At 36.5% G+C, this 23,721-nt stretch overlaps 1 protein-coding gene across 1 annotated transcript in view; it reads left to right on the top strand.

The window, feature by feature from the left end:
* INPP4B (inositol polyphosphate-4-phosphatase type II B) overlaps positions 1-23,721 on the top strand; it is a 620,782-nt gene that overhangs the window by 410,856 nt on the left and 186,205 nt on the right. Inside the window, exon 11 of the mRNA XM_049770019.1 lies at positions 5,464-5,611. Within this exon, the coding sequence (XP_049625976.1) occupies positions 5,464-5,611 (148 nt within the window). The remainder of the gene's footprint in view (positions 1-5,463; positions 5,612-23,721) is intronic.

The raw sequence follows: 23,721 nt of genomic DNA on the forward strand, positions 1-23,721 counted from the left end.
GTATATAATAGATATTAGCCCCTATCTGATAGGTATTGGGTAAGTAGTTTCTCCCATTCTGTGGGTGGCTTTTGTATTATAGGCAGTGTTTCTTTGAGGTGCAGAAGCCTCTCAGCTTAATATAGTCCCATCTGTTTGTCTCTGCTTCCTCTTGTTTGGAAAGAGCTGTTTCTTTAAACTGTATTACATAGCTATAGTCATTAGAACAGCATAGTTTGGAATATATCCAGACCTTCAGATCAGTGTAGTACACTTGAGTATTCAGAGAATGTTCCCCATACATACAATCAATTAATCTTTGATAAAGTGGCAAGAAATGCAAAATGGAGCAAGGAACGCCTTTCAACAAGCAGTGTTGGGACAACACATCACCCATTTGCAAAAAAGCAAAGTCAGACCTCCATCTAACACCATGCACAAAGGTCAAAAGCAAATGGTTAAAGACGTTGATATCGGACCCAGAACCATCAGGTATATTGAACAACATATAGAAAAACACTCCAGAACATTGAGACTGAAGGGATCTTCAAGGAGATTTTCATTTTTATAAGTCAGACCCTACTCTTTTGGTATTTTGGAATTGTCAGTAGGTGTTCTGCAAGAAATGTTGCCGAATCAAATTAGTTTATAAAGTGGATCCCAGATCTTCATTAAGATTTTCCTTAAAAGATAGATAATTCTAGTATGTGGAGACCTCTGAGTTTCAAAAGGTCAAAAACCTGCAACATAAATTGGATAGATCTATGAACAATACTATTGTCTGATTTTTAAATTATTTGGTAAAAGAATATTTTTTAAATAGCAGCATTTATACAAACTTCTTCCATGCTGTGCTCTGTGTGGTCAGAGTGTATAAGTCAAACTGCTCTTGATTGTTGCTTCTACTGGTGTAAAAAAGACATATTTAAAACACTCTGAAGAATTTAAAATGAAAACTATAAAATCGGAAGCCTTGAGGGATTTACTAGGGATCAATAAAGAAAACAAAGAATCACATCTATTTTACAATTCAAAACATGTCTTATGAAAATTATCATTTTGTAAGACCGAAAAAGCCAAGAACATTTAAACCATATAAAATGGAAGATACAAAGTCTGTGTAATATAGGGGTTGCTGGTGGTGGCAGAAATTAAAGAACATAATACACAACCAGTATGAACAAACCACACATATTATCCATTATTTAATTGGCTAAAGACAAATTTGGACAATGTAGAGTTTACATCTTATTTGTACCTTATCATTATTGTTGAGTTATACCTTATTATAGTGTTATATTAGACTCATGAAGTCCCCTAAGTTCTTTAAGCTGACTGACGTATTTTGGACTCAGTATATAGTTGTATTTTTTTTCCAGATCAAGACTGGACGTAGAGGTTTTCATAAATTTTTTTATCTTTCTCACATTGTCATTGTAAAAACAAAGACTCAGGTTCTGCCTCAGTTTCATTGTTTTGCGTGAGAGAAATAAATACAACTAACCTTACTTGTGGATGTTTTATGCAAGCTATTGATGAAACTAAAGATTGTGTATATGTTGAAATATTTATTTGGGAATTAGAAAGAGTTTGAGTGTATACTTTGTATGAGGGAGCCCTAAGATTCAATCCTTGACATTTCTTCAGCCCCCAAGGCACTGACCAGAGAGACCCTAAACACTGAGCAGAGACTGACCTCTAAGAATAGCTGAATATTTCTCCAAAACAAAATAGTTGTATAAAATTTCTCTGAACATACAATTTTAGGGGGTCTGGGAAAATATTGGAAATTCATTTTTGTCTTCCAGCTTCTATTGGTACTTCTATAAAATGAGCATCCTAGCTAGTTCCCAGTAGGGAGTGCCTAGGTTTACTGGGAAGTTTGAATTTGGCCATTAAAGAATAGGATATTTGTTATGAGTATTTCCAATGTAGTATTAATGCTCTTAATGTCTAAATTGCCTACATGAATGGATGGTTACAGAACAGATGAAGAGATAGCATTTTGAATCTCCAAAAGATATTTTATACTAAATCCCATATGGATTGGATAATTTTATAAAATTCTGAAATTAAAAATTATTTACCCTGATTTTTTAGCCAGCACGGGCGGGCAGCTGGCAGGCCTCCGCATGTGCCAGCGGCCTCTTGGCCCGGCCTAGGGTAGGGGGGCTCGGACATGGGTCACCCGACCCCCCTCTCCCCTTTTCCTCCGGATCTCCAGGTGGGTTTCTAGAAGGAGCTGGTGGGGCACCCTGGGTTTTCCCCACACCCTGGCCGGGGCCCGGACACTGGCCTAGGGTGGGGCTTAAATCCCTGTCCTTCGGGCTTGGGAGGGTCTCTCTCCCTTCCTGGAGCAGGATTTTTATCCGGCACGGGCGGGCAGCTGGCAGGCCTCCGCATGTGCCAGCGGCCTCTTGGCCCTGCCTAGGGTAGGGGGGCTCGGACATGAGTCACCCGACCCCCCTCTCCCCCTTTCCTCCGGATCTCCACGTGGGTTTCTGGAAGGAGCTAATGGGGCACCCTGGGTTTTCCCCACTCCCAGGCTGGCTACAGAGGTTGGCTAAGGGGGTGGAGTTTGATCTGGGGGGTGGCAGATAGCTGCTCAGCTATAATCAGGCTGTCACTGGCAATTTCATACCAGTCTACATTTTGGAAACCGCGCGGGGGCGTTAGCTCCTCCCAACCATTAGTACCCCAGATTTACTCTTCTTAACTTCAGTAACACACAGTTCTATTCTCTGACCAAAGACATACAGTAGATCTAACAAATCCCAGAACTACTTAGAAGGACAGAAATTGAACACATATTGAACACATATATCTTTTGAATATTTTATGGGTATTTTCTTTAACTGATGTAACTCTCTATATATTCTTCTACTATGATGTTTCTATCCACTTTTCATCTTGTCTTTTCTTTGTAAGCTGTTCAGTAAGGATTGTTGGTGGAACTGTCCCTCAGTTTGATGCCTATGATTGAACTATGTCATGGAAATTGCTGGTCTTGTTCCTATTGCCTCCAGATGCACCAATAACGCTTCATGGCATTGATCCTTGTTTGCATAGACACATTAAAATGGGAAAATACCATACATACAGATAAGTTCTTATCTAATAAATCTCAGTACAATGTACCTTACACCCTGAACATTGATAGAATGACCTGGCACAGGCCTCAGAAGAATGGGCATCCTCCATTCACGCCGGAACCAGGCAAGCTATCTACAAAACATCCAAGGTCTTTTATAGCAACAGATGGAAGCAGTCCTCTACCAGGAAAGACTCTACCAAGGGTCTGACATCGACCTCCTAAAAAGAGACTTCCGTTTACACTGAGAAGACTTGACAACAACAATGACCTGCTCTACAGGACATGGTTCTCTCTATTGCCCCTTAAGTGAGGTGAAACGAGAGGATGCTCTGCACCATCCTGACTACAATATGGGATATGCAGACTCCAGGATCTTTAATACAGAAGCATGATACCAACAACAACAGAGACTAAGTGAGGAATGGAGGTGTATTGCCACTACAGAGGATGACTTGAATTGGACAAACTAGTGTGCCTGGAGCCTAGAGTCAGTCCTGTGCCAGGAAACTTTAGGGGTAGGGTTTCCTTGCATTTAGACCATAATTTGCCTTTCCATATCCCTTATGTTTTGGTGGGCCTATGCAAACAAATGCCACTTTAATACCGTTTTTTACTATGTTCCCTTGACTCCAATCCTTAAGAAAAACAACCCACTAAAACTTTTGAGGCTAACTTGAACTAGTAAGCATGTGCATGGAACTAGAGAAATGTACTTTGCCCTCAATGTTTAAGGAGTTACATAAGTCTAATGTCTTTAGATTATATTGTGTGCTGCTAAGAAATAGTATGTACTACAACTGGGGATTTGAGAGACAAAGTAATTGTATTGTACATGGGTTCAGTTTTGTTTTTCTTAATGTTCTTTGGCTGAAAGTTCAGGCTGGGATATCATTGATGGGACTACCGAGAATTCTGTTTATGGGTGATTGGGCTTCCATTGTAACTTTACCCTGTCCTCCTTCTTTGCATCTTTGTTGTCATAATTAAATAAAAAAAATTATTTACCCTTACATTGAGAGTTGGCCCACACACTGTGCTCTGTTTGGCATTCTATAAATCTTACATTGACATCAATATCAATCTCTCTTTTGTTTATGATTTATTGGTAAACTAGAGCCAGATAATTATAGATCTTTGCCTGGTGATTGGTCTTATTGCTCATGAAGTTTTGGGTTTTTTGTTTTGTTTTGTTTTGGTTTGGTTTGGTTTTTGGCCACACCCAGCAGTGCTCAGGGGTCACTTCTGGCTGTCTGCTCAGAAATAGCTCCTGGCAGGCACGGGGGCCCATATGGGACACCAGGATTCGAACCAACCACCTTTGGTCCTGGATCGGCAGCTTGCAAGGCAAACGCCGCTGTGCTATCTCTCCAGGCCCATGAAGTTTTGGTTTATAAGTGTAACAAGGGCTTTCATTGCCTGCCAGCTATGGAATAAAATTCTACATTGAAATAGAGGATTTGGGAGTGATGTAGGAACATCTCACACAATATGTTATCCATATGAATAAATGCCCTTACTCTTTTCTCCTGATTCTTTTACAGATGGCATGAACTTGTTCCTTCTCCTTTTGCCCACATACTTTAAATGCACTGTTTACTCATAGTTGCTCTCTCTCGCTTCTTATAGTATGAGGTTTCAAGAAAGTGTATTATTGAGCATTGTTTCTAAAGAACACATTCTATTGGAATTTTAATGTTAATAGAGTTTAAGCCAAAGTCTCAACCTTCTTGATTTAAGAAACAATTCCTGGAAAGAGATATAGCATAAGGGTTAAGGCCTTCCATCTAGCTTACCCTTCTTCACTATCAGAAGTGATCTTTGAATGCTGAAAAAGTTGTAAACTCTGATCACTGGTGACCTAACCCTAGTCAGCAATGCCACTTCAAATTAAAACCCCAGCAATGATTCTTATTTAGAAGTCAGACCATATAAGATCTATGAAATAACCGAACAATTGTCATGTACTTTGTAAATGGTTAAAATTAATAAGGATTTATTGGGAAAAATCCAAAATTATATATTTTTCAAAGGGTAAATTATGTGTAAATATGTATCACTTCATATAAATAAACATCAGTAATTTTATATTTATTGATGCATGTGTTCAGAAAGTCTCTAGAAGATATGAAGGACTAGTTGGCAACTTAAGGAACAAACAGCAGTATTTATGAATTAGGATTTTATTTTTAGCCAAATAAAGACTGAGAATCCTTGGGAGATGACATTAAAAAATAATGGTGAAACAAAATTCTCTGAAATTCAGATATGCTCATAATAGATTATGAGAAAATGGTCAAATAATTGGAATATCACCTGATTTTTTTTATTGATCTTCCCCTACTGTATCTGTATGATGTCAATACTGACCTTTATTTTGTCTCTCTCTCCAGTGCTAAGGAATCCAGTGTGTAAGTTATATAGATTTCCAACCTCTGATAATAAGTGGATGCAGATTCGGGAGCAGATGTCCGAGAGTATACTTTCTTTCCATATTCCTAAGGAATTGATCGCCCTTCATATTAAAGAGGATTTGTGTAGGTAAGGAAAAATAAGTTATCATTTTTGTTCGCATTGCTTTTTTTCCCCTCCAAAACATTTTCTCTGATATATAATGGAAATATACATATCTAGACGATCTACCCAAGAGGGACAATCTTTGATTTGATTGATTATTAGTTGATTACTGATGACTGGATATGGGATGAGTCTTATTAGAGATGTTTTGTGTCTGAATGTATTCCTTCTTTTTGCTTTCTCAGCACACAAGACAAAAAGAGTGGATTAATGATTACATGTTAAAATGTTGTATATATCAGTTTAAAATATTGTTGGTGTTTGCCTTCCTTGCCTTGTTTTCTTAAATATGTCTACACGAACATTTAAAATTGTGAAAAAAGTTAGATTGCACTGTTATCCTATTTTATAACTTAGAATTTAGCTAAATTTTGACCTTGCTAATAATTCTTATATTATATCATCTACTTAATGCTTACAGTTTCTTTAAGAAAGTCTTGTCTAACTCTTGTAAGAGAATACTCATTTCTAACAAGACATTCAGATAGAATTTGTTGCCCTAAAACACTCTTTAAAGGTGATTGATGAAGTATACTACGTGTATAAATAGTATCGTGCAACAACAAAACTTTACCTGTTTATTAAAAGAAGATTTGAGTAATGACAGATAAGAATATCTCTAAACCAAAACTTAGTCTGTTCTTAAAATCTACCTTGTAAATATCCAGGGACTTTTTAAAATACTGAATGTTTCATAATGATAAATATAACTAAAACTTCAAATCTTTTTTTTTGGGGGGGGGGGAGGGTTTGTGTTGCATCCAGCAGTGTTCAGGAGTCACTCCTGGCTCCATGCTCAGAAATTGCTCCTGGCAGACTCAGGGGACCATATGGGATGCCAGGATTCGAACCAATGATCTTCTACATGGAAGGCAAACGCCTTACCTCCATGCTGTCTCTCCGGCCCCCAAACCTCAACTCTTGAATACTAACTAGAATATTATCTGAAGAGTGATTACTATTTGTAATTGTTCAAATATACAGCAGAATGTAAAGGGCCCAAAATTTGAATTCCTATCTTATAATTGTATTAGTTCTAATTTTATTAGTCTGCTGAGTTCCTGTTGTTGTTAATTGCTGCAGTTCCTAGAAATAATGTTTATTTAAACCAATGAGCACACTGTGAACAGGGCAAGTAAACCTAATAATATTGGTTAGTAATTTGTTAATGATTAGCTAATAGTATTAGGGTTCCAATAACTGAACAAATACTAGCAATCCCAGTAAAGAAGAAATAAGTAAAGAAAACCTAAATTTTAGGGAAAAATCAGGATAAAAGTGTGTTTTAAGAATTCAGCCTCAAATCAAGAGAAATAATGATTAAAAGAGAGAAAAGATGGTGTGTAGCCAAAGATAGCAGAGTAGGATTTAATCAGGACACATTCAGTTTCTGACTTAGGCCAAGAATAGAGTAATGTGTTCCGAATAGATCAGAACCAGGTGCAAGAATGAATTAATGTAATTAAAGTATTTTGCTACTATTGTTCAATTACTCTGACAATATTTTCCATTCTAGAACTATTTGGAATAAAAAGTGACTGATTAAATAAATTCCTGAAAGAACTTAGTAAATTTCTGAATAGGTTATAGGAATATGGCATTTGGTCTTTGAGGTCATAGAAGAATGGTCATCTTCAACTTTTTGCACTCTCAACCATTGAAAAAATTGAGAGTCCACCCTATTTCAATGGGTTAGAGAAAGCCACTGTTCTAGATGTTGGCTATAGAATGAGAAAAGGTGCCAATAAACGAATGCTAGCTAAGGAATATGGCACCATTATTTTGGCTGAAAATCATACAAGGGGAGTTATCAGATAAAGCATTTTTATAAATTTTGGATTAGGTCTCACTCTACAAAATAGCTCCTGAAAGTTCTATCAACTTTTAGACAGTTCTGCATTCTAGATTTAAATAGAAAATTGGAAATTAGGATCTTTCACAAAATATACAAAATCTATTAATATAGTAATATGTTATTTCTGCATGTTACACGCAATATGTAACATGATTAATTCTTGGATTCATTTTGAGGGAAAGAAATCTTTGCTGGGGCTCTACTGATATTTTTTTCACCTAAACACATAGTCAGCTAGTGCAAAAGAAAGAAAAATGCAAGATTAGTAATTTTTCCTAGGTCCATTCCACCAATATGCCTGGTCCTAGTTTTGAAAACTGATGTAGGTTGAGAAGCCATCCTCATGCATGCCTGCTGCTGAGGAGTCCTCAATGGGGCAATCACTCATGCTCCAGTCCCTTTGCCACCTGCATGTTCGCATCTCTTTCCATTTACTGACAGAAGATTCCCGGGGGAAGCAGTGAGTGGAGAAAGGGGGAATGTGACTGATCTCTAGCAGCTTGGCCATTGCATTCACTATCTCTTTTTATTTTAACACGCCAAAATATTACCCACTCACCCTGTTCTCTTGCCTTACTCTGGACTTCCCTTTTTTCTATGCAAAAAAGCAAGGCAAACCCATGGAAAGTTCTGGCTGGTGAAGTTTTGGTGAAGACCATGAAATATTACTTCTAAAGAAAACCTATGAGTGAATGACCCAGAGAAGCAAATTCCACATCAACACTATCAAACCAAACTCTGAATACCTGAGAGATTCTGAAAACTGATCCCAGAATGTTGCAGGCACCATTTGCTTTGTCTGACACCTTTTCTTTGGACAAATCCCTATCATTAAAATGTTTTGAAACAGCTCCCTAAGGAGTTAGTAATGTTTTATAAAGAAAAGGAAGAGATGGAGAAATAAGAATCCCAAGGCAATGAGGAAGCCCCGATAGGAAAAAACAGTGACCCATTCTCCCAGTAAGGACTAGGTGCCTAAACCAGAACCAGGATTCTATCAGAAAGCATCATCATCCGGCATCCTTCATCCTGCCAAGTAGCAGCAGCCATTGGATGAAATCATTGCATTTTTCAAATGCAATGGCCATATAAAATTCCCAGAGCCACAGGAAAAAAATATATTTAATAGAGAAATTTTATCTGTAATGTGGAAGACAAACATGATAAGCATTTTTCAAGTACTAAGAAAGGTGGGAAAGTTGAAAATGATAACAGAGAAAAATTATATATATTTGGGGCAGAAAGCAGGAAACTGCAAAAGAGAATACTTTTAAGTATTCTAAGGGGAGAATGGTAAGTGCAGAGGTTGAAAGAAAACAATGAAAATCTCCGCAGTTTCGCCTTTTTTCTTGACATGCTAAAATCAGGCCAACTTTCAACCTCTCCATAGAAGCCAAATGGAATAATGTCTACTGAGTTTTGAGAGGAAAAGGCTGTGACCCCACTTTATTAAATAGAGTCAGGTTATGAAATTTTTATGAATGAAGGCAATAGAAATGACATGCTAAAATATTCAGGAGCAGAAAATGTCACTCACAAAACTTTCCAGAAAGATCTACTTGGAATTATACACCTTTTAACTCAGATTAATAGTATAAATTGATAATATAAATATAATTACAATAATTTAAGTACTTATATAACACAATACAATAATTGTATAACATATAAACATAATTAATATTATCCAAAATGAAATAATAATATAGAAAAATAAATATAGGATGCCAGGAATAAGTGTTGTTTTTGAAGGGAGGGTGTCTCACATAACTGTGTTCAAGGCCTGCTCGGATTCTGCACTCAGGGATTAATCCTGACTTTGCTTGGGGAACCACATGTGGTCCTGGAATTAAAAAAGGTCAGCCACATGTAAGGCAGGCATTCTACCCATTGTACTGTCTCTCAGGCCTCCAGAAATATTAAAGTCTATAGGAGTAGAATACTTCTCTGCAGAAGGATGAGAAACATTTCTCTACGTTCCATTCTTTACAGAGCTCTAATTTTTTTTTATTGAAGGGAGGGGGCTACCAGATCTAGCTGTTCTCAGGACTTATTTCTGTCTCTGCACTCAGCACTTCTAGCAGGATTTGCAGTAGTGTATGGGATGCTGGGGTTGATGCCAGGTCAGCCACACACACTCTGGAATTGTCTTCTTAGTGGCTTTTAATGTTAGTTTCACTCAGACCTTGTGAAGTCCTTTGCTCACCTTTATGTCCTCCCAATGCCAAAATCCACATGAACTCTTACTTAATGTGTGATAAAAATGATGGTGCTTTTGTGTGTGATTTCTGTTTTTTGCCAACAGTAACAACACATACTAGTGCATTTGCATCCTAAAAATCCTCCAGGGAAAACTATAACAAGTCCAGGCAAATTTCTTTTATGATTATCTACATGGCTAAGAAAACTTCATGTCTATTTTTCTATGTCTGAGTTAAATATTAACAAGAAAGAAGCATAGGAGTTGAAAAGTAGTTATTCACTGATTAATAGCTCTTAGTGGTCACTTCTTCATAAAGGCCAGGTGGCAAGCACGTAGACTTTTAGAGACATCTGATCTGTGGCTACTGCTCAGTTCCAATACTAAGGCACATAAAAAAATCTTGGAAGATATGTGAATGAATCACAGTGGCTGAACTGACAAAACATTCCTTTTGAAAAACTAGGCTTTCCTCTTAACTACCAAGAGGATGAGTTTGCACAGTTCATCAGTCCTTGCCACCTATCAAGTCTGTTTTGAAAGACTTACACTTTCTTTCTCAATGAGTTGATTCTTATAGTTTTCCACTTCACCCTAGGTTTTTATTGTCTTATTATTGGGGACACCACATCTAGTGGTGTTCTATACTCAGGAATCACTCCTGATAATTTTTAGAGAACCATATGTTGGTCATCTGCATGAAAGCAAGTATTTTAATTTTTATTCTATTTCATTGGCCCCTTCACCCAAACTTATAACCTTTATGCATAAACTGGTAACCAAACATAATCTGGGGAAGTTGGAATGGCTGGTATGATTAGCATCAATTTCACAGAGAGAGATTTCCTCCACTATGATTCTGAATTTCATTATGAAAGAAATTGGCAGGTAGAGAACAAGAGCAATAATACAGTAGGTAGAATGCTTGCCTTGCACAAGACCAACTTGGTTTGATTCGTGGCATCCCCTATGGTCCCCTGAGCACTGTCAAATCAGTGATTCCTGAGCACAGAGCTAGGAGTAATCTCCTGAGCATTGCCAGATGTGATCCAAACACACACACACACACACACACACACACACACACACACACACACACACTCACTCACTCACTCACTCACTCACTCATTAGGATCTGAAGGAAATATTATGTCTATGTAAATACATTGAATCTTAAAGACCTGGTGTTACTTGTGGTTTTTTAATTTTTTTCAGCAGAGTAGAAATTAAGTACCACTCCTAATAATCTAGGTATTGGATGAATTTTCTCACATCTGAGTGGATCTTCCTTTTCCTGAGGAGTGACCATTTTTAGGGCCTTGTGATCTCATGAGCTTGTTGTGAGATGACCTCTCCCTTGTCCATGTGAGTAGGTGACCTCTACAACAGAGACATTCTGGTGCTGTGACTTGTCTTTCATAATTTTTACAGTTTTGTTCTGTCTGTGCACCATCTCAAAGCTCTTGAGAGTCACTTGAGACTTCACAGAGTGTGATCTTGGACTCACATTGATATTCCTGGAGATTGTCCAGACACAAAGGTATGATAGAATTCAGTTCCTGAAGAAGCTCCCTCCAGTTGGTCAAACATTTACCACTGTCTGAATCTAAGTTTGGACATACTAAAGGTTTTGAATTGGCAGTGAAGTGTTTTCACAGCACTGCACTCTGAATTTTATATTGTGGTGTAGGTCCCCAAATTTCGCTCACAGGAAATTGTAGACATCACTCAAGTTGTGTTTACTGCTGTGAAGAAAGCCTCTTATTGTGCTTTGCAATTTTCTGATTCTTTGCTCATGGAGCCATATGTTATAAATATATAAAATGTATATTGAATTTTTACCATGAAAATAATATATAGTGCTCACTGTAGAAAATAGTAAAACACAGAAAAAAGGAAAAAGAAAAAGGAAAATGATTTCAAATCCTTCACCAGGAAAAAATAATGACTATTTCTCTATTCACACTCATATTCCTAAGCTTCACTACAAGAAGCAGAATTTTTTTTATAGATTGTGTCTTTTTTTTTTATCACCTAGACTGATGTAAAATAAAAAATGTATATCTTTTTTTAGTTTATTTGAAACTTTTTTCTTTATTTAAACATCTTGATTACATATATGATTGTGATTAGGTTTCAGTCATGTAAAGAGCACCCCCTTCACCAGTGCAACATTCCCACCACCAATGTACCAAATCTCCCTCCATCCCACCCCACCCCTGCCTGTACTCTAGACAGGCTTTCCAGTTCCCTCATTCATTCACATGATTGTGCTAGTTCTCTGTGTAGTTATTTCTATAACTCTTGTATCCTGGGCACTATTTCTTTTGAGGTGCAGAAGCTTCTCAGTTTAATGTATTCCCATCTGTTGATATCCGTTTCCACTTGTTTGGAAAGTGCAGTTTCCTTCTTGAAGATGCCTTTAGTCTCAATGTCATGGAGTGTTTTTCCGACGTGTTGTTCTATATACCTTATGGTATCAGGTCTAATATCAAGGTCTTTAATCCATTTGGATTTTACCTTTATATGTGATGTTAACTGGAGGTCTATGTTCACTTTTTTGCAAGTAGCTAACCAGTTCTGCCAGCACCACTTGTTGAAGAAGTTTTCTGCTCCACTTAGGATTTCTTGATCCTTTGTCAAAAATTAGGTAATTGTATGTCTGGGGGAAAATGTCTGAGAACTCAAGCCTATTCCACTGATCTGAAGGTCTGTCTTTATTCCAATACCATGCTGTTTTGATAACTATTGCTTTGTAATACAGTTTAAAGTTGGGGAAAGTAATGCCTCCCATTTTCCTTTTCCCTAGGAGTGCTTTAGCTATTCGATGGTGTTTATTGTTCCAGATGAACTTCATAAGTGTTTGATCCACTTTTTTGAAGAATGTCATGGGTATTTTTAAGGGGATTGCATTAAATCTGTATAATGCTTTGGGGAGTATTGCCATTTTAATGATGTTAATCCTGCCAATCCATGAGCAGGGTATGTGTTTCCATTTCCGTGTGTCCTCTCTTATTTCTTGGAACAGGGAAGAAGCATAATTTTGACCTCCATTATCATCATTCCATAAAAATCAGGCTTAATTTTCTTTGCAAAGCTGAGTTACATTATTAATATGTCAGTTATTTACTATATTGTGTTAGATTTAAATTCAAACAACTAGTCTGTAACCAGTAGCTTATTTTTTTGTACTTTAACTTTGATTTACACACAAGAAAGACTAGTCAGAAGCATAACAACATATTGACAATAGATATTTCTATATAGTAAGGCAAACCCTGAATCCTAGGGATGCAGGTAAGAGCTCAAAGGGATGGAGCACAACCCAGAATGGATGAGACTTCAGACTTCCCCCTCGCCCCTCTTCTATGCCCAGCACAATATGTCATTACAAGAACTTCTGGGGTAAACTTGTTGACTCCAGTTGCTAGCAGGGTTCCTAGTCAGACCCACCTAATCAACACATTATTGAATTGCCAGCACTGGACTCTAGGCCCAAGCACCATTGAAGAAAGTATCCCCTGCCCTACCATTGAGAGACAGTGAGTGAGTGAGTGAGTGAGTGAGTGAGTGAGTGAGTGAGTGAGTGAGAGAATAAGCAGAGAGTGAGAGAGAGAAAACACAATAAAATGAAGATACATATTTTTGCAAAAAAAAAAAAAAACGGAGAATACTTACTTAGACTTATCAGTAATTTGATTTTTTTCTGTTTGAATTTTCGTGTAAATATCAAGTCCATTTACCTATCATGACTTTCCTCTTGGATTTGAAAATTTGGTTTTTTAAAAATGAATGACTCCTTACTTGGAAAAATGATCAGTCATTTATGTTGCCCTTGTCTGCCTTCTCCCTCAAGGAAATAAAATGATGAGTGAGAATGGACTTCTACTCTTCCTAAAGCAACAGAGATGCCAGCATTCTGACTTCCTCCAGTGTTCTTCAGGAACTTACTCGTTCCTTTTAGGGAAACTACTAGTAACTGTTGAGAGGGAAGGGATTCATTCTGCATTTGGGGCTATTTCTTGACATCCTGCTCAGATTTTGAAATGCCCATGTGGGATATTCTCAGGATCTACCAAAACATGAACATTTTCAGTAGTGCCTCATGTCCTCACTGAGACCTTTCAGATTCTGACACTCCATGATCTGGGCATTGAGATGGAGCCTGTGTGTTTGTGTGATCATATTGCATTTTACAAACAGTATTTCCAATGCTGAATCTTCACAGTCCTCCAACTTTGCTTACATGCAAATACATTGCATATGCTTTGGCAAACCATCACCTTTAAAATTGTTATAGTCTTCTTTAGTGTTATCCTACAATATTTTCTAAAATATTTAGAAAAAATTTAATTTTCAGGCATGACAATTTATGTCAAGGCATTTTATGACTATCATTTGAAATGATTTATTTCTGGGTCATATTCTACAAGACTACTCTTTCAAAATATTAAAACTGTTAGGAATCATAAACTAAAACAATAATATATTCGGGTATGTTTTATTTCAAAGATCCCTTGCTACAAAAAATATGCTATAGAACTTTATAACAGTGACTTGCCTGTGCATTTAATATAGTTTTATACCCTGGAATATAATTTATGTAATCTTTTTCAGAACGCATTCACCTCTAGACAAGGTTTTCCCTTCATATATTTTTCACAACCTTCAAGGCAAATGGTACTTTATGTCAACCTACTTCTTCAACCTCATTTCATGTTCTGTGTACTTTGGCATGGCCCAAACACATGTCTTTTGAACTCTCCATTGGCATTTTCATACTTGGATTAAAAATAAGCATACTAATAATCTCTACTGACATTGCACAAGTGTTGATTAGTGGGGAAACTAATAGGGGCCCAGCCTTTTAGGTTAGATACTGTGAGTGCATACAAGAGTGCACGCACGCACGCACAAACACACACACAACACAGAGCTTCTAGTTTATTATGCATATGAATTTTTTTTATAGATTTTTGTCTCTTTTACTTTTGTCTTTTCCTTTTAATTTTGGTTTTTGGGTAATACCCATCAGTATTCAGGTTTCAGGGTTCACTCTTAAAGAGGCTCTAGGAACCCTATAAGGCATATAAGATGCAAGAGATCGGCCATGTGCAAAGCAAGCACTACCTACTGTATTATGTCTTCAGCCTCTCTTTTTATCTGCATTTTATCACCTTCCTCTGAGAAAATTCTTAAATCCTAAAAACCTAAAAATAATGCATAAACAGTATCATGTCAGTACAATACTGTTGACTCATACCCGATCAGTATATTTTTTTCTGTTCATTTTTCTTCATGAAAAGTTGATGCACAGTTGGGATGCCATGTGGTGCGACATTTGCCATAAAGATCGCATGCAGTATACTCACTCATTGTACTGAGGGTGGAAGAGCTCTGTGCAATTAAAGTAATCATTCTGGAATCTTGGGATTATGTAATGAGAAATCCTGTAGAATGCTTAATAGTTCCAGGCTGATGATACAAATATCTGTTTTATTTTCTCTTTGTGTATTATTATATTCTAATAAGAACTTATAAGACAGAACTCATTCAAAAGCATGTTTTTTGCGGAAAAATGCCAAGATTTATTATTTAAAGCAGAATGAGTAGAGTGGGATGTGATGATAAAAACACAGAATTGGAATCACTGGGGATGTTAGTTCAAAACCAGCATCTGTCACTTGAGACACATTAATTATTTATAGAAAAATACTTAAGATCTCTATTGTTAGATGTTTCTTCACTTTTTAGGTGACTATTATTTCTCTTTCAGGGTAACTACAGTAATTAAATGAGCACTCAGGAGACTCTAGTAGTACTGATACTTAACTTTGTGTCTTAGTGTGTATGTCGATACAGTTCAGAGTTTTAAACCTATTTCACCAAACCACACTTAAAAGCAAAATGACATTACCATTGCTTACCCAACTGCTCTATACTTCAGGTTTCTCAACAGTGAGGAAGGAATTAAATACTAAACACACATCATTAATGAAAGGTATAGGATGATCGTTGGATGAAAAAAATGACTGATATACTTAATATGTGGAGATCACTCTTCTATGCATATAGTCTTGCCCGTGGTAGATACTGAATATTTTAAATCTATTATTATTGCTTTTTTTCATTCCACCTGTATTTAGATTCAAAACCAAGCCTACATTTTTTTAAATCTCCTTGAGTTTAAGTATGACACATATCCCTGAGATAATGCATAGAAAAACAGTAAGGGAAGATCTTCTTCTTTCAAAGCTGTTGTGTTTGGAGCTGAGATAGATCTTGGAATGATGCTCAGACCTCATATTAACTGAAGCTGTCTGGGCCGTGAAAAATGAAAACTTGTGACTTTTGTATTTTTTCTAGAACACAGCATAGTACCTGGCATATAATGAGCACTTCATAATGTTATTATTTTTTTCTAAAAGCAGCTGAAATTGTTTGTAGAGAATGACATGATTATACTTTACAAAGGGGATGCAGAGAGGGAAGATGGAATAAAACAGTTTAGGGACATTGTACTTGCCTAGAATAATGGTAATGGGAGATTGGAACAGAAGCGGGGGGTTGATAAATGAACATACCTCTGAGATTTTTTCTTAAGAAGCTAAAGTCAATGATACATGGCAATGAGTTACAGCTCTAGCTGGGAGCTGAGGATAACAAGAATTCTGCCCTTAATACCTATGTAAATGAATAAGTATAATTCCTGTGTGGAGAAGATGTCAGGTAACTCCTGTCTCAAAAACAACAACAACAACAACAACAACATCAACTAAATAGAGCCTTCATGAGCTCTATGTTAAACCATCTAGACTAGAGTACAGGTGGGGCTGGGGTTGGGTGGAGGGAGATTTGGGACATTGGTGGTGGGAATGTTGCACTGGTGAAGGGGGGGTGTTCTTTACATGACTGAAACCTAATCACAATCATGTTTGTAATCAAGGTGTTTAAATAAAAATATTATTTAAAAAAACCATCTAGACTATGTTGATTAGAAGAGTCACCACTTGCTTTCTGTTAAAATGAAGTAAAATTAAAAACTTTTAAGATTTCAGAGGCTACTTGTGGGAGGTAGTCATTCTAATAATATAATCTAGAAGTTTTTCATACTATGAGTTATCTTGTGTTTTTGTTCTTTTTTTTTTTTTTGTCTTGAGTACACCCTTAGGTGCTTAGGGTTTACTCCTGACTCTGCACTCTTAAATCACTCCTGTCAGGCTCGGGGGACCATATGGGATTTGAGGGATTGAACCCAGGTCGGCCGTGTGTAAGGCAAACTCCCTACTAGCTGTGCTATCACTCAAGCCCTTAAGAATTATTTTGGACACCATTGATGTCAGACCAAAAGTTGTTAGAGAACTATGATAATGTAGATTCCAATATTTTTCTTTTCCATCGGTTTAATGTAGGTATCGAACAGGCAGGTTTCACCTTTATAAACAAAAGACAGTCAAAAATTGTAATGTGGGCATAGAGCAGTCTGGCATTTGACTTTAGCCTCAAAGACAAAATAAAGAAACATTTTTATTTCCAAGTTGCTAATATTATTGTGTCTGTTATGTGTTTTGATTTCTAGTATGTTAGATTATGTTGTTTCTAATGAGGAGGAATGTAAGGCATGCATCCCAAAGCCTAACCTCTTAGATTTAATACCCACCCTTCAACTCACTAAACTCAATATGAGTAACCTTGCATAAATTCATTATTTTCTCAATTTCTTCATTTGTAGAAATAGGATAAGAATAATATAGCTACTTCAATGGCAGCTAAAAATAATATTAAACAAATGAGAATTTGTAAAGTTATTATTAATTTGTCTGATATAAATAGATATAATATGAATCTTGTGATTTTAATTTAAATGATATAAAGATTTTGTTTTGTACTGTGATGTCTAAGTAATTATTGCCAAGACTGGTAAACCCTCCTGGAGTAAGCCCTTGAGTCAGCTCTCTGAAAAATCTAGGTAGAAGCTCCTCAGATGAGTCTGAGTTTTCACATCAACCTTAGTCTTCTAACTTGGGCTATTTACTTGGGAGACACTATATTTAATAGGTATTAAGATGAAAAATAATATTTCCAATCAGACAGAAGATCTTGGTGCATGTCTTAATTCTGCTAATTTTTAACAGTATAGTATTGAATACATCTATTGTTCCTCTGGAAGAAACAGATGCTTCTCATCTGCTTAGAGTAATGGTTAGTAGACTTTCCATGCTTCTAGAAACCTCTGTATGCACTGATATTATAGTCCTACATGTTACAGGCACTGGAAATATGCTTATAGTTACTGAATTTTGTATTCTGTAAATCATAAAGCAAAACAGCTCTATTTAAAACTCTTTTAAGAACTAAATTATATTTGGGATCAGAAAATAGTATAGTGGGGTAGGCACTTGTCTTACACACTGCCAACTCAGATTTCAGCACTTAAGGTATCCCTTGTCTGTCCAGGAGTGGTTCCTAAGCTTAGAACTATGACTAATCCCTCGATACCATCAGGTGTAACCCCCCCCAAAAAAAAAAGTACAAATAAAAATCAAAATTAATCAACAACAGCAACAATAACAGCAGAAAGACATTCTGTCAGTAATTGTCCTCAGTTTCCTGGATAGCCCTTTGGTGATCTTACTGCAGCATCTTTATCATCTGCAGCCTACAGAATAATTTATCTAAGAATAACTTATCATGAAAGAGACACCTACATTTTAGTCTAAGAAACCAATTCAAAGAATGAATTTGCAGAAATAATTCAGTATTTAAAAGTATGGACAAAAAAGGTCACGAGAGAACATGAGAGTACCAGTATGCTTTGGCTTTCTTAGCCATAGGCACCATGATTTACAATAGTGTTATAATAATAATAGTTTCATGGATACAACACTCCAATTTACCATCAGATGCCTCCTGGATTCAGCCATTGCCATTCCCATAATTTGATTTTTATTTTGACCTGAAACAAAAGTTTGTACCTAAAGACTTAGGAAAAACTTTATATGACATGTCAAAATTTTACACACAGTGTAAAAAAGAGCTTTGCAATAGATGTGTGTGCATGCGTATGTGTATAACATGTTCTCCATGTCTGATAGTTTTCAAATTACTGAAGTTTAAAAGATATCATTAAGAAATAAAATAAATAAATAAATAAGTAAATAGAGCCAGAAAAAGCCAGAAACAGTAAATAGATTTTTGAATTTGGAATAGAATACTGTTGTATTCATTTAAAATATACAGTCCTAGAATTGGGGTGAGGCTTTTCTTTGCACGGCACTGTAGCCCCTTGGGCCAGCAGGTCTGAAGGTGCAGGATAACAGTATAGAAATTCACAAAGCGGTCAGATGAGTTTCAGCTTTATTTCAGGGCCCTAACCCATTTGTATTTCCACACATGGCTTCTATGCTAAACCTTTTTAAGAAGCCTTGGGCTATTCAAAGCCTTGAACAGTCTGCTACCCTCCATGATCTCTTGCTGCCTTTCTTCTCCTCCCTCCTCTCCTCAGCCATCTCTATTATTCATTCTTCAAGATACTCCCCATTCATTCTAGGTGTGGGCTGGTCTGATCATTCAGGTGGGTTAAGCAGGAAGTTGGGGAAGGGTATATCTACAGAACACATTTCTATTTCTTGTATTTCTTCAACATGGTTGCCTAGGATTGAATGCTAGAACTTGGCTCTTTACCAGATATGGATTCTGTGATCACAGTTAAATCTTAAGGCTTCTGATGTTACAGTTTATAATTTTTGCACAGAACTTGAAACCTTCTTTTGGTTTTTGGGCCACACCCGTTTGACGCTCAGGGGTTACTCCTGGCTATGTGCTCAGAAATCGCCCCTGGCTTGGGGGGACCATATGGGACACCGGGGGATCGAACCGCGGTCCTTCCTTGGCTAGCGCTTGCAAGGCAGACACCTTACCTCCAGCGCCACCTACCCGGCCCCGAAACCTTCTTAATGTATAGGAGTTATTGAATGACCACTCAAAACTTCCCCTCATTTTTCTTGAAATAGTGACTCATAGGTTACAGTGGGAACCACATTGTCATTGACAAACATGTTTCTAAGAAACCCCATGATTTATGGACACAGTTTTGATCCTCATATGGCTTAGAGCACAGACAGTTTGAATTGTGGTCTGAAAACACTGTGAAACTTGACATCTAGTTGAACTTTGTTCCGTTTTATGGTTTCCCCAATCCACTTTATGAAATTGAAGCCACCCACCAGTCACTTCTGTAGGCTATTCTTCATTGACTATTTAGTATTTAATTTTTTTCCTAATGGGAAAAATTTTATGACTTTTTCGGGCTTGATTTAAGGGCTAATTTTGCTTAATGAATGGAAGCAGCTTGACTATAAAACTTTCCACCCATGTACACCCACATGTGGTTTTAGGCTGTGATAACTACTAAAAACACTTGTTAAAATTGTATAGCTATTTTTATTCCACAAAATGGATTGTAGATCTCATTGTGAGAAGAATTTTCTGTTTACTTGGACAATTACTATTTCAAATAACATTTTAATGTTTCTTATTGAGCAATATCTTTTGGTACATAAATTTTTATCAGGCTATGAGATCTTACAACAGTTCTGGGAATGAATTTGTTGTTATTCTCAGGTGCTCATTATAATGATAACTTTTCATATCTCCAGAAATTTTTGTATTTATTTATATTTATGCATTTTAATTCCTTTACATTCATATTTTTGTTTGCTTCTGGGTCATACCCAAAGGTTCTCAGGTATTACTCCTAGCTCTTCTTCACTCAAGAATCACTGTTGGCAGGCTTGGAGGATTGTAATGGATGCCAGAGATTAACCTTGGGTGTGATGCATGCAAGTCAAAAGTTCTACCCTCTGAACCTCTGGCACCCACATTGATATTTTTAAAGAGAAAAAATAAATTAATTCTGGGGTATGGGGTGCTCAGGAGTCCAGTTAACCCTTTCTGATAATTTCATGTGGAACCTGGTGATAGAATTAGGGTTTTCCATATGCAGGGCAAGTGCCTTAGACCATGTATTTATAATTCTAATAAATTATATACTTAGATTTGATTCCCAATCAGAGATTTTTTTAGGGAGAAAATACCCAGCTGAACTCAGGTTTTACTACTGGTTCTGCATATATGGATCACTCGTGACATTACACAGGGATTAAATGTGGTTCTGGGGATTGAACTTTTATCCACAGGTTCTTTTCCCACTATACTATCTTTCTAGCATGCAGATATGTCATGGGAATAACCCATACTCAAGGAAGGCTTCTGTACAATAATTTTTTTAGCCCAAAGACTATTTGTCAAGTAATGAGAGAGAAGGAACATAAAACAGCCTAAAATCTATTCTCTGGTTTCTGTCCAACTCCTCCTTCCTCCTTCTTATAGATTGAAATTGGTAATAGAATTTCTGTATATTTGCATATTGCTCAAACAAAGAAAAAGAGACCTAGTAAAATTATAATATATAGTTCTAAAACTTCCAAGGTGCCTTTATAAGGTAGAGACAGGAAGGAAAAAAAAACAACTTTGGAGTAGTTCTAGTCCAAAGACTAGAGATCTTAAAGTCTAGGTAAAGCTAATGTATTTTTATAGTACAAAGTCAAGAAAAGTGTTAATTTTCATTTTCCAAAGTATGTAATTTTCATTCATAACAGTCTACCAGGAATTGCCTCTCACTCAGAGGATTCTTCTCCATATTTCTCTGCTGTTCAGAATTTAGATGATTGGATGTGGTCCACCCAGGCTAGCCAGGGCAATCTGGCTTCCAATTCAAATGTTAGATTCATCCTAACATTCTACAACAGCCTTGTAGAAACACATAAATAATGGCCAACAAAATGTTTCTGAGCACTTTGGTCCTCACAAACTGACCATGAAATCAATCACCCTAGTAAAATATACCATACAATATTGTGCGTCGCAATCTTTCTCTAGCCTAAGAAAATCTTGTCCAATCTAGGGTTACCGACTTGGCTCATACAAGTCTCTTAGGTTCAGCCTAACTGCTTTACCCATTGAACCTAATCATTTTAATTGGTGCAGTGCTTAAGATGTTGTTTGGGGGTTTATTGTTCTAAGTTCTTCTCAAATTTTAGGGAAAATCTTAGCACAGCAATCAGTAAACAGGCCTTTTATTCAGTCAGTCATATATCATATGCTTCCTGGGGGCTCAAGATTAGTAGGAAAAAAATAAATATATTCTCTGCCTTGTAAAACATAGGTTCAGATCAAATTGCCCCTGTTGGAACTCACCACTGAATACATCATTACTAGGGTTTTAAATATATGCTTGAAACAAAATATTTACATAGAAGCCCAATTTTACTTTTTTCTTATTGTATTTACATTTTTACTTAAAATTATTTTAAATTGGGGGGGGGGTTTGGGCCACACCTGGCAGAGCTTAGGGATTATTCCTGACTCTGTGTTCAGGAATCACTCCTGGTGGGCTCAGGGAACCATTTGAGATGCCAGAGATTGAACCAGGATCATCTGCCTATAAGGCAAGTGCCCTACCCACTAGGCTATTGCTCCAGTCCTAAAATTGTTTTACTTTGGGTTTGGGGGCACTCTAACGGTTCTCAAGGATTACTCCTGGGTCTTTACTGAGGAATCACTCCTGGTAGACTCAGGGAATCATATGGGATATCAAGAATTAAGCTCTGATTGCCCATGTGCCAGAACAAGTGCACGGTGACCCTATTTTTAATTTTGCATAAAAAATGTTTATTTGTAAACAGGGTTGAATACATAATTCCTATGTTTATGAAATTCAGTTGGATTAGGTGATGTCTGGAGTAAAGAAAGGCATCAGCTATTGTCCCTTCCTTGACTTTTTCCTTCATATATATGTATATATATAATAAATACATATAATATATAACACTCTCCCCTGTCTCTGCAACCATAACAGCCTTGGGCATAAAGTTTAATAATCACTTATCTATTTTATATTCTTGCCAATGTTTTATGCATTCTATATGCAAATTTTATTATTTCAAGTTTTTATTATCATTTAGGTAATAAAGTCACCATAGTATTTAAATTTCTAATATTTATGGACAAAGTTCCACACATCATCACCACTTACATATAGGAAATCACTAAAGCAAGTTGGACAATTTCCCCTCCTTGTTTTATTAATGTCTCTGTTTAACCATCTTTATTTATGATTTAATGATATTTCTAATTCAGTTTTTATCATGTTATTCAATAGCATGTTTCAAAAATGAGATATTTAGAAGTTGGTTCTGTGTTATAGAAAGTCCAGATTATCAAAATCACTTCTAAAAATGCACAATTTTACTAAAAAGAGAAAGTATCTGTTTTTGAAATAATTATACCAAGCCCCAAAAAGGAAATAAAACAGCCAGGAAGACAAAGAGTATGCCATAAGGTTATTTTCAGAGATGTGTATGAATATTTCATCAAGTATGAAGAATGTCATGCTTTGCAGTTGAAATGCCAAGATCCGTAGAGTGTTAGATATTCCTTAGCAATCACCTGTCTCCTTCGAGATAATTTCTTATGGTGTTCTTTTATTTTGTAGATAGAAAATAAAAAAAAGATGGTGAAAGTTAAGAGCCCCCCAAATATAATATGTAAGAGTCATACACTCATTAATATTTTAATAGTGAGTCTTTAACTCCCAACTTATTGTTGCTAGGATAAAAAAGATGGGGAGACAGAGATGAGGACTTATTTGAGAGATAGAACTCTAAGGAAAATAAAGCTGTAAATTCTTTTTTAAAAAATATTTTTATTTAAACAACTTTATTACATACATAATGTGTTTGGGTTTCAGTGATATAAACACCACCCATCATCAGTGCAACATTCCCATCACCAATATCCCAAATCTCCCTCCTCCCCACCCAACCCCCGCCTGTACTCTAGGCAGGCTTTCTATTTCCCTCGTACATTCTCATTATTAGGTTAGTTCAAAACGTAGTTATTTCTCTAACTAAACTCATCCCTGTTTGTAGTGAGCATCATGAGGTGAGCTGTAACTTG

Source organism: Suncus etruscus, chromosome 3 (genome assembly GCF_024139225.1).
Source record: "Suncus etruscus isolate mSunEtr1 chromosome 3, mSunEtr1.pri.cur, whole genome shotgun sequence".
Taxonomy (NCBI): Eukaryota; Metazoa; Chordata; class Mammalia; order Eulipotyphla; family Soricidae; genus Suncus; species Suncus etruscus.